Source organism: Aythya marila (assembly GCF_965140915.1).
Source record: "Aythya marila genome assembly, chromosome: 13".
In the NCBI taxonomy this organism is placed as follows: Eukaryota; Metazoa; Chordata; class Aves; order Anseriformes; family Anatidae; genus Aythya; species Aythya marila.
This window is the reverse complement of record NC_139054.1, coordinates 16,504,073-16,520,373: the sequence shown is the minus strand read 5'-3', so window position 1 is coordinate 16,520,373 and position 16,301 is coordinate 16,504,073. Positions and strand designations below refer to the sequence as shown.

Sequence of the window (16,301 nt, the reverse complement as noted above, 5' to 3'; positions counted from 1 at the left end):
CTCATTCAAAACAAATTTAGAATAACATGATAGTTATTTTACATTACTTTTTAAAATGCCAAGTTTATCTCCTGGATGAAATTGACAGTGAATATTTGCATTTAAAAATATTAAATTGAGCATCACTTTCAAAACGAGCTGACACATAATTATGTACTTCTGCCATGACAGAAGAAGAAAACCCACAAAATACAATAATGTGGGAAAGAACTGCTCATAGCCAGAGAAGTTATTCAAATCACCAGGAAGTCACACCTGATACTCAAAGCTGCCTGAAGAATAAAAAAGGGAGAGCTCACACTACATCATCATCTCAGCACAAACCAGGGGGGTTTTACTGTACCTGTTTAGACACCTAGCATCTAACCCTAACCTTGACTGTGAGATCTCAGAAGCAAAGAGTACACTCTTGTCTTTACAAAAAGCAGTTCTACAATTTGGTATTTGGTTGATACTATGTGAGATATATGGATAAACATACCTGTAAATCTAATATCCAAAATATGTTAAAAAAAATAAGGAAAATTTGCTTGAAACGACTATTTAAACATTATCACCAGTAGCCCAAACACCTCTGTATATCCTCAGGACCTTAGTACAGTCTCCAAAGATTTTTTTATTTATTGTATAGCCTTTCTGTACTTGAATTTGTTGGGGAAAAATGTCTACAGAAAAAAAAAAGATAAATTCTTAAATGCAGCAATGAAATGCAACTATAAGAAATTAAGTTATCAACAAAAAGGAGCCCAGAAGGTGGTCTAAAATATGAGCACTTCAGATTTTTATCAAGACCACTGCAGTATTGAGCCTGAACAGCTGTACACCACCCTGTATCTTAGCTGCATCTTAGCTGTCAACACAGCCATTGCATTGGTTTGCCCTTCTCCATACATGCATCATCTTTGTAGAAGTGGTTAAGTGATAAAGTTTACTTCTGAAATATTCAGAATTCTTCTGTGCATGGGTTTTACAGAAATTGTTTCACAGGTGCAAGAGCTAATCCGAGACATAAAAAGAAACCTTTCACAAAGCTGAAGTGTGATGCTGCCTACACAGCAGTGTTTTCACTCTGTAAAAGCACACCTACCTCTACAATGTCATCATCAAACAGCAACCAAAAGCCATGGCTCTTCACAATGGTGATATAATGTCCACGATTTGGACCACTGCCAGGGGAAAAAGAGATTGAAGATTTATTACTCCTGTGCTTACAAAGGCAGGGCTGCTGCTCTCCCACATGATTCTAGCTATTACTGGCAGAATTAGATTTCCCAGCTTTTAATGTTGTCTAATACTACCTAATAACACTGTTGACATTCTTGGACTTTACCAAATTGCTTGAATTAAAATTTCTATCTTTGCTACCTGCCAAATACAATATATTCAAAATACACTATTCCGTAAACATTTTAGGTAATCATTCATATATTTCAAAACTGAAATTAAAAGCCAGTCACTTCAATCACTGTTTTGTCACATAATCATCACTGAGTATTGCAAACACTGTTAAAAATTTGATTAAGCACTTATCTGAAATACTTTATTTGTACTTCCCCTGTATCCTGAATGCTTACCTTGAAGGGAAGGAACAAGAAAGTGACTTAAATCAAAGAGGGAAGGATCTACAGAGTAAAGGCAGGCACTGTCCTGAAAAGTTGCCAGCTTGGGATAGGAAACTGCATGGGTGGGAAAATATAAACTATTAATCTAACCTCAAGTTCTCAGGGAACAATCCAGGGACACAGTGAAAAAAAAAAAAAAAAGAAAAGAAAAGAAAAAAAAAACATTTTTCCCCCATTTTTACTTTCTATTTATGATCTATTTAACCCAAGTAATATTTGGGGCTTTAGCCAAAAGAAATTCTCTAGTCCTTCTGGAATTACTGATCTACTTAAACACTATACCTGTCACAGAATGAAACTTCTGCTTATAATGACTCAATTAAAAAATAAAATTAAGGCAAAATATTTAAGGCAAATTCTGAAAACGCAAATATTTAGAAAATGAAGTCCATCCTAAGTCTTTGGTAAGCTTCTAGTGAGAATTAGAACCAGAAGAGTCATCAGGCCCCTAAAAGCCCCATGTAAGGCAACAGGCTTGAGAAGAAAAAGCAAAGCCATTTAATCCATCTAAATGATGTTTTAACAATGTAAAGAAATGGCTATAGATAAATGCAGCTATAGGTATAGCAAATTAATGCCTACAGAAGATGACATCGGATGAGATCTTAAAAGTGGTAAAAACAGGAATAGTACAATTGTACCACAACAAAAATCACCTAGAATTATATAGTGTTGATACTAAATCTGTACAGCATTGATGTGTTGAATATTGTCTTGCTCCTCACAAAGATATTTCCACCATTTGTGTGTGCTGCAGTACTCATTACTTTAAAACTCGCACTTCTAGAAGGCAATCATATTTATTTACTTCCATAACAGCTTTTTTCCTAAATGTGCTTATTTTTACTCCTTGCTTTTAAAAAGCGAATTAAAAAATACAATAGAAATTTTATAAAGTGTAAATTAAAAAAAACCAGCAGTACATAGTTGATGCCACGTGGTGGCACCAGCTTCTAAAAAAACAAACCTTCAATGGCTTAACCAGAAGCAACACAGCATCTATAAACTACCATTATTTTTTAAAGCATTTTCCAATATTTGTACTTATCCCACTTTGGCTTCCCTGAAAACCCGGTGGGTTTGTTTGTTGTGTTTGGAAGACTGCTCTTACTCTGCTAAACCTCAAAACAACTTTTCTGATTTGCCAGCATATTTGAGGGCTTGTAAACAAGCAAGCCTTAGACTGTGTAGTCTGAAAACAAAATTTAAAACAGTTAAAAAGTGAAAAAGATCCACAAATAATTTTTTTTTTTTTTTTTTTTTTTTTAATATATTTGGAAAACTAGCTTGGCATGCTCCCATATTGCCAGCCACTATACTATTACAAAATGGCATATGGATGACAGACTTGTTTTAAACTTCAAGGGGATGCATTTAAAGTCCAGAAAGCACAAAGGCGTACCTGCCACAGTGAACAACTACAGCCACAAGGTCATACATTCTGTCAGGATTTGTAGCATCTCCTGAAGTGTTAAAGAGCCGGAGCTCCAAGGGAAAGACTACACGGTAGGAAAGTTTGGTGTATCGATGCAGCTGGTCCATGTATTTGAACCTTTTTAAGTGCAGAGCTAGAATCATGGGCAACTTTTTCACTCTCATTCTGAAACAAAAATGGGTTAAACAAAGAAAGAGGTGTTAGCAGATCACCTAAGAACAAAGCTTTCTCCAAAAATAGTCTTAACATGAAGAAGTCTCTTAAAACACATCTAAAATTTTGAGGAAGGCTTTTTTTAAACGTTGCCTTTCCCATATGTATTCTGGTGAGAATGGGCATCATTTCCTCTGAAAGATTAACTACACAACTGACATCTGAGTGTAGAACAACAATTTTTGTTGAAAACATCAATTTTTCATCATATCAATGGGAAGAAAGGGATGGAATAAATCTGTCCGGGTGTTCCAGCTGCTACCGAGTACAAGGTGAGAAATAAGATTTTTGCACACAGTATTCATAATGAAAGCAGATGGGTGGCTTTGAGCTGATTAATGCTAACTGGGGAAAACATGAATGTCTGGAAACACCAGATATAAGCACTTCTGGGAGGAATACAAAATTAATCTCATTTCTCTCTGATAAGGCTGCCACAAAGTTACCTGGTCCCCCCACTTTTCCTTGCTCCTTTCCCCACCAAACACAGACCAAAACAGTCCTGCATTTTCTTTTTGCTGACTTCACAAGGTGCATTCTCTAACAGCTGCCTGCTTTAGAAGAACTTCTAATAGCCGGAGCATTTTAACCTTACCTTTTCTGTGCTTCCTGTTTACTGCGGCACTGCTCACAATAGTATTTATATTCACTGCATAGAGTTTCAGTATTACTAAACCCTCTGTGGAAATGAAAGTGAGAAAAAAAAAAAGTCAGCTAGACAGGGATATTCAGTCAGACCACCAGCTAAAAGTTAACTGCTAATAATGATGAAAAAAAAAGCACACACAAGACAAAACCTCTTATTCACATCACTTATATCTCCCAAACACATTTTAGGCCTACTTGTCCCACTCTTGAGCTGTAATATCAATGCTCAGCTAGCAAAATCTGGAAACGATGCCACCAGGTACTAACTGCATACTTTCCACGTAGGAGGCAAACGAGATCGGTAGCACACAGCAACAAGGTAATCGTGTTTTGTTTCCAGACAGCCACTCCATGTGGCAGGCATTAAACATCAAACTGTGGCCATTAGCCACTGACTAGGGAAAGTGGATTATCTTTCGGTTCCTAGCAATTATATATCCGTTATCAGCTTCTAAAAAGCTAGCTGCTATACACAACTTGTAGTATCCTAGCAGCTGATAAGCCTCGGATTTGGCAGCCAGCTACGTGGACCAAATTTCTATCAGCAACAAGAACACCCGCCTCAAACAGCAGGACCAGGCAACTGAAGTGCACTAAAAATATTAAACAGGAATATATTACGTATCCACACATAATATGTTTAGTTTCGTAAAACCTGACTATATTATGTAACAACTTAAAAACCCCATAAAAGAAAGTGAAACCCAATCTTCCACACCAGCAAGAAATCACCACGCTCACTGATTACTAAAAAACACTAAGAAATGAGCAGCAACACCAGTGGAGATGAAATGAACAGCACTCTGAACAGAACGTATTTTACCATAAGCTCAAAGCCTTCAACTGTTGCACATAAGAATAAACAAGGCTCTTCCCTCTAACCAAGGGCAGGTTATTTTTTCCATTCACAACTATTTTCATTTACCTTAGACAGTGTGTAATTGATGTATTTTGTTCCACATCAACCGACAGATCCAGAAAGTCCTCATCTTTGCTACTAACCTTGAAAAAAAAAAATAAGAAAAAATATTTCATAACAGTTTATAATCTTGCAGATTTCTTTTAACTACTTCTGGAAGGGTGTAATGGTCTCAATGCAAACAGACTACTTTGATTTGAAAAAAAAATACATACACACACACACACAGGTTCTTTCTTGAAGTAAATTAAAAGTGAAGAAATAATCTGATATACAGCTATAATCCAAAGGGGATTTTTTTTTTCTTTTTTCTTTTAAAAAAAGCCTTGAGCTTTCAAGACACATTGGCTTACTTCACTGGCAAAACCAAGTTTTTAACCTCTCAGAGTTGGAGAAGCTTTATCTGTATTCTGCTCTACTCTGTAGACCACATACAGTTTTTTGCTGCATTTCTGAGTACAACAGCAACTACTGATAGGAAATGCAGAAACAGTCAGCTGGGTTTTCAATTAAATCCTGGGATGGCTTAGCAGTTAGGAAAACCATCCTTCCATTTGTGGAACAGTCACATTTAGCTTCTAGATTCTTGAGACAGAATCTTATTAATTCCATTTTTAGAGCTTCTATTCACCACATAGCCATAATTTTAGATTTAAAATGCCAAGAGCACTCATTTCAGTTGTAATTACTTCTCTCTTTCTCTCTCCCCATCTGGGTTTTCATTTTTTAGAAATTTTAAATCAGACATGGCACATTGCTAACTACTAATTCCTGGTCTGAAGGTAGTGTGGCTCTTCTAACTCTAGACTTTGACACTTCTTTTTACTCTCAAATAGAGTGGCTATGGACCGGCACCACAAAGCACAGACTTTTAGTTCAAGAACCATCAAATTCAGTTAATCCCAGAGTTAAATAAATAGTGAGCAACTCTCATGTAGAAACATAACAAACTATCAATCACTGACACAAGAAATAACACGAAGACAAAAAGGCAGCTCATATCAGCCAGGTGCAGACTGCCTTGATGGAAACAGGTAGGAATAATAGAAAAAACACTATGCTTTTTCTGAGAAACATACCTTAATGAGTATTGGTTTGAACATAGAGGTGATACAGTCATAAAATAGGCTATGCTCCATATTTTAATAGAGAGAGTGCAATTTCATCTACCCTAATAAATGAAAAAGTGTGCTTAGTATTAGGGAAATTGATCCAGAACCTGTGAAAAATCTAAAAGATTTTGTTTTGTTTTAAACGTACAGCCTCACAGTTAAGACATCTGGTTTCATTGGTTAGTGTTCCTTGGAAGATTTCATGGACCCACGTCAGATCAGTCTTTTCTCCTTCTTCACTCTCAATGCTGCCATTCTGGAGCTTGCCATTCTGCTTCTCCTGCTTTTTCTCTTCTTGCAGTAAGTCAGCAATAGTGTTAAGTAGGTAGTTCAGGAATTCATGTGCATCCTGCTGCATATAATTATCAAACAATTCTGGAAAGGAAGAGACAAAGAAAAGTGAAAAAATAAAGATACTTCATAATATCAACCTACTATGCTTTCAGGAATCAGTAAGTACCCTACTACACGACCCCACAAATTATTTGGGGTTACACTGTAAAGAGTCTTTAAAGAATTGGGCTTTGTTGTCCTAGCAGAGGACGTTAGGTTACCCTCACCTATTCCTCTGGTTGCATGAAACAGATAGAAAGCTGAAAAGTAACATGAAATAAATTTAGTTTGAGCATTTCCTAGAACTGAAGAACAACAACTACTGTTGTTTTGCTTTCCTTTGGGGAAGAAAAGGAATAAAGAAACTCAGATGGATTGCCTTGGGCCATTAGCTCATTAAGTCCAGCATCAAGGGGCAAAAAATCCCCTACTAGTAAGCTTATCTTTTCAAGTTCAAGCAGGGAGGATAAATCAACACACAGAACCTCTCCTCACAAACCAGCCCTGGGAAATAACCACCAGTTCTCATCATAACAACTTTATTGTACCACAAATGTAAGAAAGCAGGATAAGGGTGGTTAAGGCTCCCTACAGACTTTAACTTTGACCGACTCCGTGAGGTCTGTTTAATCACGACAAATTCTAGCAGTGACCTGAAGCATGCTGACTTGCAACAGACTTCTACAGAACACAGTGCCAACATGGAGTAACTGGAGTACTGAGGCTTGTGTAAGCTCTCTGTATTTGTTTCTGTGCTTGCTCAGACCAAGGATACCCAGATAATCCTCTTATGACACAGCACAGTTAATTCTGATATAATCTCTGCCTATGCTAGAGGTGGCAAAATTCATACCGCAAAGTGGAGTTCAAAAGTATTCCAGAAATCTGCTACAACCTGACAATTTGGACTCACTTAAAAAGGAAACTGCTCCCATTTTTATATGCTTAGGTATTCGATGCTTAAATCTACATAAAGAATTTATTTATTCATTTACCATTTTCTTTCCTCAATCGGGAAATAAATTTCTTGGGTGGGATGACTCCCACCTTCTTCTTTTGCGTAGCAATACTGTTGAAGAGATCAGAGAGGCATGTCAGGAGGCTTTCCTTCTTTCGAGGCTGCACTTTGTATGCCAAAACTTTTTCCCGAAATGGACGACAAAAATAAAGTGCCTGTAAGACTGAGTTGCAGTAGCAGGTATTGCCGAACTGGTCAAAACAGAACAAAAGGAAAACAAACATTTTCGTGTTAGGTCTGTTAAAAAGTAATAAAAGAAAAGAGGTTACTCAAAGAATGTCACATACTGAAAATGGACAAGTTGCCTGTCAGGGGTCATTTACTGGGGAGCTACTGGTAGGCATGTTCTGAAAGACTCATCCATACATCATCACAACTGGAAGTAGCAGTAAAATGAAGAAAACGGTCACAGTGATACTGGGCACCAGAAAAAAAAAAAAAAAAAAAAAAGCAGGAATGCACTTACAGAAAAAAGCCAATTGAGGGCTCATCATAAAAGACAGCACATTATTAAGCCTGGTAGGGAAGATCCTGGTGTTACCCATCAGGAGAGGTGCCAATGGTACAGCAGCACAGAGAGTAAACACCAAAAGGCAGAGATGGCATCCCCGCATCTCGGCTGTGTTACAGCAACGAGAGCTCAACGCGTGAATTCATGCTTCTGATTTGCCTGTGTCGCGTATGCAGATTACTTTTTGGAGATGGTTAGCAAGGTATGTCTAAAGTATTTCCTGTTTACAAGGAAATATGAAAAGTATATGATGCAGGCAAATTCAAGGAGCAGCTGTTTTACATCTGCCCTATCTGAAGGCAGCGTCAGTTTAGAGAAAGGAGGACAGCGATAATGGCTTCCATAGGCAGTGTTCCACATTGCTTAACAAGGAGAAACAAACTGAGATATTAGCATGTCATCTAGAAGAAATACAGCATTTTTTCGAGTTGTTTCTTTGCAATTTATTGTGCCATTATGTTCTACAGTGCTGTCATTTCACAAAAGGGAAACAATTTTTGGTTTGCCAGTCCCAAAATATTCTGGCAGTCAGATTCTGCAGCCCAAGAGCATTGAGAGCAAAATATTAAAATGAAAAAACGAGCATACAAAACCGACTGCAGAATACTGATGATTTTATTATGTACTACTCAGATTATGGCCACTACTGTTCACCAGAATTCAGTGTAATTAATGTAGCACAACGACTGCAAGTTTGCTGACTGAGTGAAACAGAAAATTAAGTTTTAATTCACACTGCTCAAAAGGCTACACCATTACACATACATTAACAATAATTTATACCATATGCAAACATGGAACAACAGTTAAAACTGTTATTGACACGAGGAAAACAAATATACAAGCTGAACAAACATGAATTAGGATGGAACCCAACTCATGCATATGAATGACTTTTAAATCAAACACACAAACAAACATCACACTAACTAAATCTGCATACAATACAAAACAGGCAGGGAAACTACCACAAGCCTGACTAGATACCTCATCTGGAAACAGTAATATATTTGTCCATAATAATTACAGAAAAAGAGAGAGAAGAAAGTAGACAAACCTTAAAAAACTGGGAGGTCATGGTGCACCTTACCTCCAAAAAGTTTACAAACACGTAGCTAGTGAGATTTCAGGAGTGTCAAAGAACATGAAGTTAACTGGTTACATGTGTACTGCTTTGATGCTGCCCATACAGTAAAAGAAATATTAGAATCAAACTCCATGGAAGAGTTAAAGAGTCCAAATGCTACCCAAGTAGCCTTAGAAACTGCAGACAGTCAGAACAAGATGCTTTCCAGTAGCCAAAGCTATGTGGTGAAAAATTCACTTAATGGCATGCTTCAAGTTTAAAAAAATCTTGTATAACATATTCCTACTAGTAGCAAACAAAGCAAGCTGAAACACAACTTTTACACAACAACATAACACTTCTCTTCCTACAGTCAGAGGATGGAGCCTGCTGGAGTTCAAGAAGCATTTGGACAGCGCTCTTGGACACGTGGTCTGGTTTCTGAGTGGTCCTGTGTGGAGCCAGGAGTTGGACTCGATGATCTTTGTGGCTCCCTTCCAACTCAGGATATTCTACGACTATGATTCAATCACTCTTACCTGCTGGTGTTTTAGGTATTTTACAGCATGCCAAGTACATTACAGAAAGGCCATGTGATGCATTTTATTTAAGAAATTCTGACTTCTAGAATGTTAGATTAAAGTTCTTCCAGCTTTAAGCAATTCAGTGCCTTGGGAAACTTCTGAACAACTCTATTATTGATCTACTCTTTTCTGTATTAGAGAGAGCTCTCAAAAAATAAACACTATTACATATCAGTGTTATAATTTTAACTTAAATCAGTCTGCCTTTAGAAGAACAATGTAGTCAGTTCCAACCACAACCATAGTTTTGCTAGAAATTCTGCCCCAAAAAAACAAGAGGGTTGTAGCCATCCCATACATCTTCAACAGGAAGCCAAAAGAGAAGATGGCATGGCAGCTCTCTATATTCAGGCTGCTGAATATTTCTAGTCCTACAGTCCTATGCAAAGATCAGATACTCCATTTGTGCATATGAAGTCTACTGTGACCTAAAATACAAAGGAAAAATAACCACAAACATCTGGTATTTAAAGTGTAAAGGAAATTCAAAGGCTCATTTTAAGACAAGAAACTTTTTAGAATGAAAACTGAGATGAAATTCTAGAACTAAAACAATGTTCCATCCTGCTCACACTTATTTCAACATTACACAAAATCCCTTTCAGTAGCAGCTGTCAGAAGGAAGAGTTGGAGCCTTCCCCCATACACTTTGCAGCAGTGTTAGCAGTTGTCCGACTGCAGGCGAGCTGGTTCAGCTCCCTGATCCGCAGAGGAAACTACAAAACAATTTTTGGAAAGCCTTCATTGTCCATGGTTTCAACACCTGGTTCTATTTGCAGTGCAACTACATATTTACTAGCGCCAAAGTCATGAAACTGCACTCCTTAAAGCGCTCCAATTAATTTCACATCATGAAAGAACTAGAAATAGCTTCGGAAAAAAATCTCTCCAAAACAACAAGCGTGAGAACGATCATCCCTAAGAAACCGACTGCAAGAAATGGAGCACAACAGCATTAGTCATATTTTGTCCTTCTGAACAGAGAATGGATGCGGGCATAATAGCTGTGGTTATTTTTAGAATGCTGTTTTCCCTCTTCACACTGCTCATCACTCTGCTATTTATGTTACGATTGGAGATGCCTTCCATTTTCTCATTATGGTGCAAACCTCAGAAGCTCTGGAACGGCCATTAACACCATACTTAAGGAGTATAACTCAATGTGTTTAGATGTCTTGGTGTCTGAGAACATAAACTGCCAGAGGCCCACACAGAAGGCAACTAAATGAGTTTCTGATGAGCTGCAGCAAATAATGCTTTAGTAGCTATGCTAACCTTGCTCTGTGCGTCTAAAGATGATCGTCTCTGTTTTCAATGAGATGTACCAGCGGTACATAGATGAGCAGCAAACAGAAGTACGCTTGGGGTTCTAGTGAGCTTTGCCAGAACTATTTTCACACCATGGGTACGATGCCACAGAACCTCCTGCTATTAAGCAGCTTCCTACATTCATTGTAAAAGATGTCACAGGCCCAACAGCTGCCCTTCTCCTCCAGAAGCACTGGCAAGATCAACACCAGTTCTCTCCACAGTTAATTTAGGTAGAAAAGTCCTCCTGCTCAGCAGATCCTAATGAGGTCAGATGTACACAAGCTGATAGAAGAGATAAAGCTTTTTAGAAGGACTCATTGTTACACAAGGCTGTCAAAAAATAAAAGAGCAGTGTTACTACATGTGAGAAAATTACTGGCCAAGTAAATATCATTCATCTGGCTATGTACTTGCTTAGAAGAACTGCCACAAATCCCACATGAGCAGGATGCTTTAGAAAAGTAACATTTAAAAACCTCAGGAATCCCACACACCGCAGTATCAGCATAACATCAAACCTCTCTTCTCGAGATGGAGAGAATACAAACAACATACACACTGTAATGACCTTTCTAGCTCAGTACTAAGATTTTATAATTAGAAATGTACCAGGTAGAAAAAATACTCTCACTGATCAATATTTATAATACTTGTTTTTCTGTTTTTAAGATACAATTTATATCTTGGTTAACAACGAGGCATTGCAGACTGTCGTGTCTGTGCAGAGTCCCCCTTTACATCAGAAGGGCTCAAAATAAAGTTCTAACAGAAGCCTGTTAAATTCCAAATTACGATGCAAATTAAAAAAAATAGCACTTAAAGCATAGAGCATGCACTTACATTGACCAAGCCGAAGTAATGCTCATTCACAGGGAACTGTTCAGGACCAATCTCTTTCTCCAAAGCAGAGGCATTGGCGCCCTGCAAAGAAACAATATGTTAGAGAAAAAAACAGTAACAAAAAATCCAACAGAACTGATACTACCACCCCAGAAACAAAGCAGCTAGGAAGGAGGTACTTCCATTAAAACTAGCAGCTGGTGTATCCTATGTTCTTGAAAATGAAACCAACACGACGACTTTAATTTATTATTATAAAAGGCACCACACTTTCACTTCAAGATTCTACTTCATCAGCCAGAACTACAGCAGAGCACCATCTGATCTAACAGAAGTTTTTTTTTGCATTTGATTTTATTTGAAAATTAACGGCAAGAAAGTTGTTCTCATTTAAGTTTTCCGATTAGTCACCCTGTAGAAATGCCAAATTAAACTTAGCCAAGCATGTACTGTAAAAATAAAGAAACTTGTAACACACGCACAGAATTTTTAAGCCTAGAGGACAACAACCATACAGGCTACAAATTGCATGAAAGAAAAAATGTCTGTCTGATGTGGGCTGCACCTTCATGGAAGAACAACAAGACAATTCCCTCATGGAATCTCCTGGGGGCTGCAGGAGGGAGGGACCTGCATAAATTTTAACTTCCAATGCATGACATACAACTTCACAGCTAATAGTAAATCACTGCTATGTGATCTAGACCTGCATCCGTCAGATGCTGTGTGATCATCAGGACTTTTGATGTTACCTTACGGCCACGTTTAAGGTGCCTGAGTAACTAAGACAGGTATTTTTCACCAAATTCTGTTCTAAACATATTTCAACATGCGTTGAATACTTTGTATACTCCAAAGAGTATACTTCTGAGTATTCATTAGATCTTTCAATGCTGCAGCAGTTTTTGAAGGTAAGTGTGGCTGTTGATTATTTGTCTCTATCATACATACAGAATTAAAGTCTTCTTTAAGTCTTCTTCACTGACACTTTCTATCAGAAATACTATTTATTTTTTCTTCTCTCCCTCCTGATAAGTATTATGGACACGTGGAGCATGATTAAGATAAGAATGGAAAGAAAAATTTTGTATTTTATGAGACATTCCTCAAACTCAGCTCATTTGGCAGTGCTTTGGCACCTTTAATTTAAGGAAGCTGAAGCTTGCCATGTATTTCTGGATATATCCTTGAGTCTCCAGCAATATAATGAGGACAGAACTCACCATTATAGAGAGGCCCCCAAAATATCACTCCATATCCATGGGGTTTTAATTATTGCACAGAACAAGAACTAAAGCATACCAACATCCAAGTTTCAAGTTTGTTGGTTCCAATTCAAAGTGGTTAATGCATTTCTTCCCATTCCCCCCCCCCCTTTTTTTTTTTTATTTTACTCCACCAACACCTCACAGCTGAGCTCAGTGGGGACTTGGTGCCTCCCCTCACACCCCACTCCATCCTGTCCCCTGATGCTTCCTGATGGTCGCCCACCAGCCCTCAGCTGCTTCCCAACGCATCTGTAGAGCTGCCTAAGGACTCACCATCCTCCAGGGCAGCATCCAAGCACTTTGGATTCTTGACTTCTGTTTTGCACACCCAAATCATTCCACCTGAAGCTTTCTGCAACCAGGGAGCCTACTGCACGGGTGAGCCATATTAAGGCTTAAATTCAAACTCCTCAGAAAAGCACTCAACAATCACAAATTACAGCCCAGCAAAACACAATTCACCTATTCTCCCTGAAGCTAGCAATGGTTTTTAATTGCTATTTCAAAAATTTCCATTAGCATTCTGCTATTAATATAAGCCTCTGGCAAGTAGAGACTGTATTTAGACCATTAAAGACAATATAGGTTGAAAGAAGATAGAAAGAACAAGAAAAAAAAAAAAACAACTAAGAAAGACAGAAGAACCTGAGAAACAACTCAGTTTAAGATGAAGAAGGGCAATGCTGTAGTCAGATCTCCCACATCAGATTTACTGGAATTACATACATCAAAAAAGACAGAAAACAAGGAAGACTCAAATTCTGGTACTATAAAAACCACACCAAAACATGGGTGCTGATAGATTTACAAGGCAGGCTCCGTGCACGCAGCGATTACACAGGACATTTCTGAGGCATCACTGCCAGTTCAGGCAGCTCCTCTCCTGCTTCCCCACACCCATTCCCTGCTCCCAACTACTTTTTCCTTTCTCCCTCCACTATGTGTCCACCCTGAAAAGAAATAGTAGATTAAAAAATACTAGACCTAAGATTTTTTAATCTATCTTTACCTCTGCCCTTCACCCCCTCCCCCCTCCAAATACCTACTGCCCTAAATTGTGACTTTGGTAAGTTAGCTCTAGGAATAGATGAAAAATTAAGGTTTCTGTAGTAAATTAAATGCCTAATTTAAAGTTACTCAGTTGCAGAAACTAAATTAACCCAATGTTTAGTCACAGAGTTTCTGAAGGCTCTTGTCAGATGGCATAGAAAATTAGCACACCAAAATCATGTAAACCAAAACAAGGCTCAGGCTAATTGTGCGGGGAATCAAAATCACAAACTACTCAGACAGCATAGTGAAGATGTCGATTCACAAATTAAATAATGCATAACATACTGGAGAGGCTCTAGAAAACGTACATGCCTATCATAGCACGATTAAATTACGCCACTGCAAGCTGCAGTGATTACAGCGATGCAGCACAGGAGTGAGCTCCAACAAAAAAATCACTACCAGACACCAATCAAGTTCTCTTGGCATATAAAAGCTCAGCAAGTACTGTAATAAAATGCAGTTAAATGCACGAGTTTAATGCATGAGATCAGAATTGAGTCCTCAATGCTAGGACAAGACCAACACATCCTATAAAAACCCCAAAAGAACAGCCCTGGGACTTCTAGGATGCCAGTGAAACGCTCTCAAGGAACTGCTGCTCTGGTTTGGGCAGAGAGAAAACTTTTTGTAGGCAGTAGTTCGGAGAGAACACAGAAAACACGAATTTGTAGTCAACACAATCACCCCCAAAAAAGCCATCCCCCTAGTCTAACTGCCGTGGTAATACTGATCTACTGCTGTAACCAGACTCAGCGATGCGAATTCAACACTTCCAACGTGGTGGGAGAGGTGACAACTGCAGTTCCAGCAACCTGAAATGAGGATTTGTAATTTTCTAGAAATTACCACGCCTTAAAATGATGTCTCAGAGGTTGGCTGCACTTTGCCAGAGCTCCCCTGTGCTGTTCACACCGCCGCTGGCACAAGTGACTGAGCCTAGAGAAGGAGCGAGCTCAGCTTGGCACTAAGAGAGAGGGAAAGCTGCCTGGCCCCTCCGAGCTATCAGCACAATAAATGCTGCCAACAGCAGCCAAGAAAACCCCAGCAGCATACAGACAACAAAATGTTTTCTCCTATAGCTGCAGTCACTTCACTTTGTGGATACTGAATCTTAGAAGAGGGAACTTTCCAGGAATAATTGTGCTCACTGATTTCCATCCGAAAAGATGAGGAATACCCATTTAAAAAAAAAAAAAAGTCTCATATGCTGAGATTTAAAGAACCAAACAAAGCACAGGGAGTTGTTAATATTCGAGTTTTTCCCCAATTTTCATACCAGCTTGGTGAGGACAGCACACCAGCAGCAGATATGTGTGACATACGGGGAAGGCAGGATGGAGTACAACTCTTATTTACCCCAAGAGCACAAAAACCTCTCTAAGGCAGGTTTCGGGGAGTTTGGTAGAGCCAAAAGGGATGTGAAAAGCCTAGTTTCAAAACCCCTTACCTGAGGTAGCTAGCTAGGCAAGGCATCACGAAGGAAGGGATCTTACAGCACAGCTCAAATCTTAACTGCATAATCCCTCAGAACCAGAAGAGAGATCTGTGAAGTCTTCCAACTCGGAAACTGGATCTTTTTTGTTCGGTAGAGCAACCTTAAAGTTTTATACCCAGCCCAATGCACCACGCAAATGAAAAAACACAGAAAAAAAAGACTTCTCTTCTACCCGCCATACACAGGTAGCTTTGGGGCAGAAACAGTTATGAGGCCCAGAGCTGAGGAGCTCCTCTGAGGTTACAGATGAGCAGCAGAACAGCTGGGAATGATTGAACACAGCTGCACAGCACAGAGCTGCACCGCGGTCAGCAGCTGACAAAATCCACATGTCCAGCATCCTCACGGGTCCTCCTTCAACTTCCTACTTCTCTTCCTTTTGAGCACTGCTTTCTTTTTAAAGAGTTAAATTCACGTAAGTCCTGCTCCTCTGCAGAACTCAGCTGCAAACAAGTGGATTATTATAGAGCAAACAACATTACGAGTCAAGTTTCTTATCCCGAATTAACAACGTTCACAGTTTGAAGAATTCACACTTCCATTTACAAGTATCTGCTTCTCGCAGCCATGAAGATAACCGTACAGATGTGGGCATGGTTACAAAAGCAGGGCCGTACTATCGTGATAAGCTTGCAAGCAGACCTCCTGAGCACGAAGCAGCTGCTGCCATAGCTTCTGCAAGAAAAGGATCAGAATTAGCACAAGCCCGGGTCAGTATCCTTGCTGTTATTCAGAACTCTTGTCAAAAATAATCAGGTCAACGTCACGCTGCTGCTTGGGCAAACAGTGAGCAGAGAGGCACTGAAGCTGTGAAATGAAGTAGGAAGAAACACACCAAGTGGATGAAGGGAAAGGGCTATGAGCAGGAAG

The 16,301-nt window shown here is 38.9% G+C and overlaps 1 protein-coding gene across 2 annotated transcripts in view; it reads right to left on the bottom strand.

The window, feature by feature from the left end:
* Nucleotides 1–16,301, bottom strand: part of LOC309883053 (ubiquitin carboxyl-terminal hydrolase 12-like) — a 29,868-nt gene that overhangs the window by 6,033 nt on the left and 7,534 nt on the right. Inside the window, exons 2-8 of one of the 2 annotated variants that reach the window (XM_082770732.1) lie at nt 11,613–11,693; nt 7,278–7,351; nt 6,098–6,324; nt 4,844–4,920; nt 3,866–3,949; nt 3,025–3,222; nt 1,088–1,166 (exon numbers count right to left, since the gene is read on the bottom strand). In XM_082770732.1, coding sequence (XP_082626858.1) covers nt 1,088–1,166; nt 3,025–3,222; nt 3,866–3,949; nt 4,844–4,920; nt 6,098–6,324; nt 7,278–7,351; nt 11,613–11,638 — 765 coding nt within the window. In that variant the 5' untranslated portion in view covers nt 11,639–11,693. Of the gene's footprint in view, nt 1–1,087; nt 1,167–3,024; nt 3,223–3,865; nt 3,950–4,843; nt 4,921–6,097; nt 6,325–7,277; nt 7,492–11,612; nt 11,694–16,301 lie in introns of both variants that reach the window. The other variant, XM_082770731.1, reaches the window with a different exon arrangement.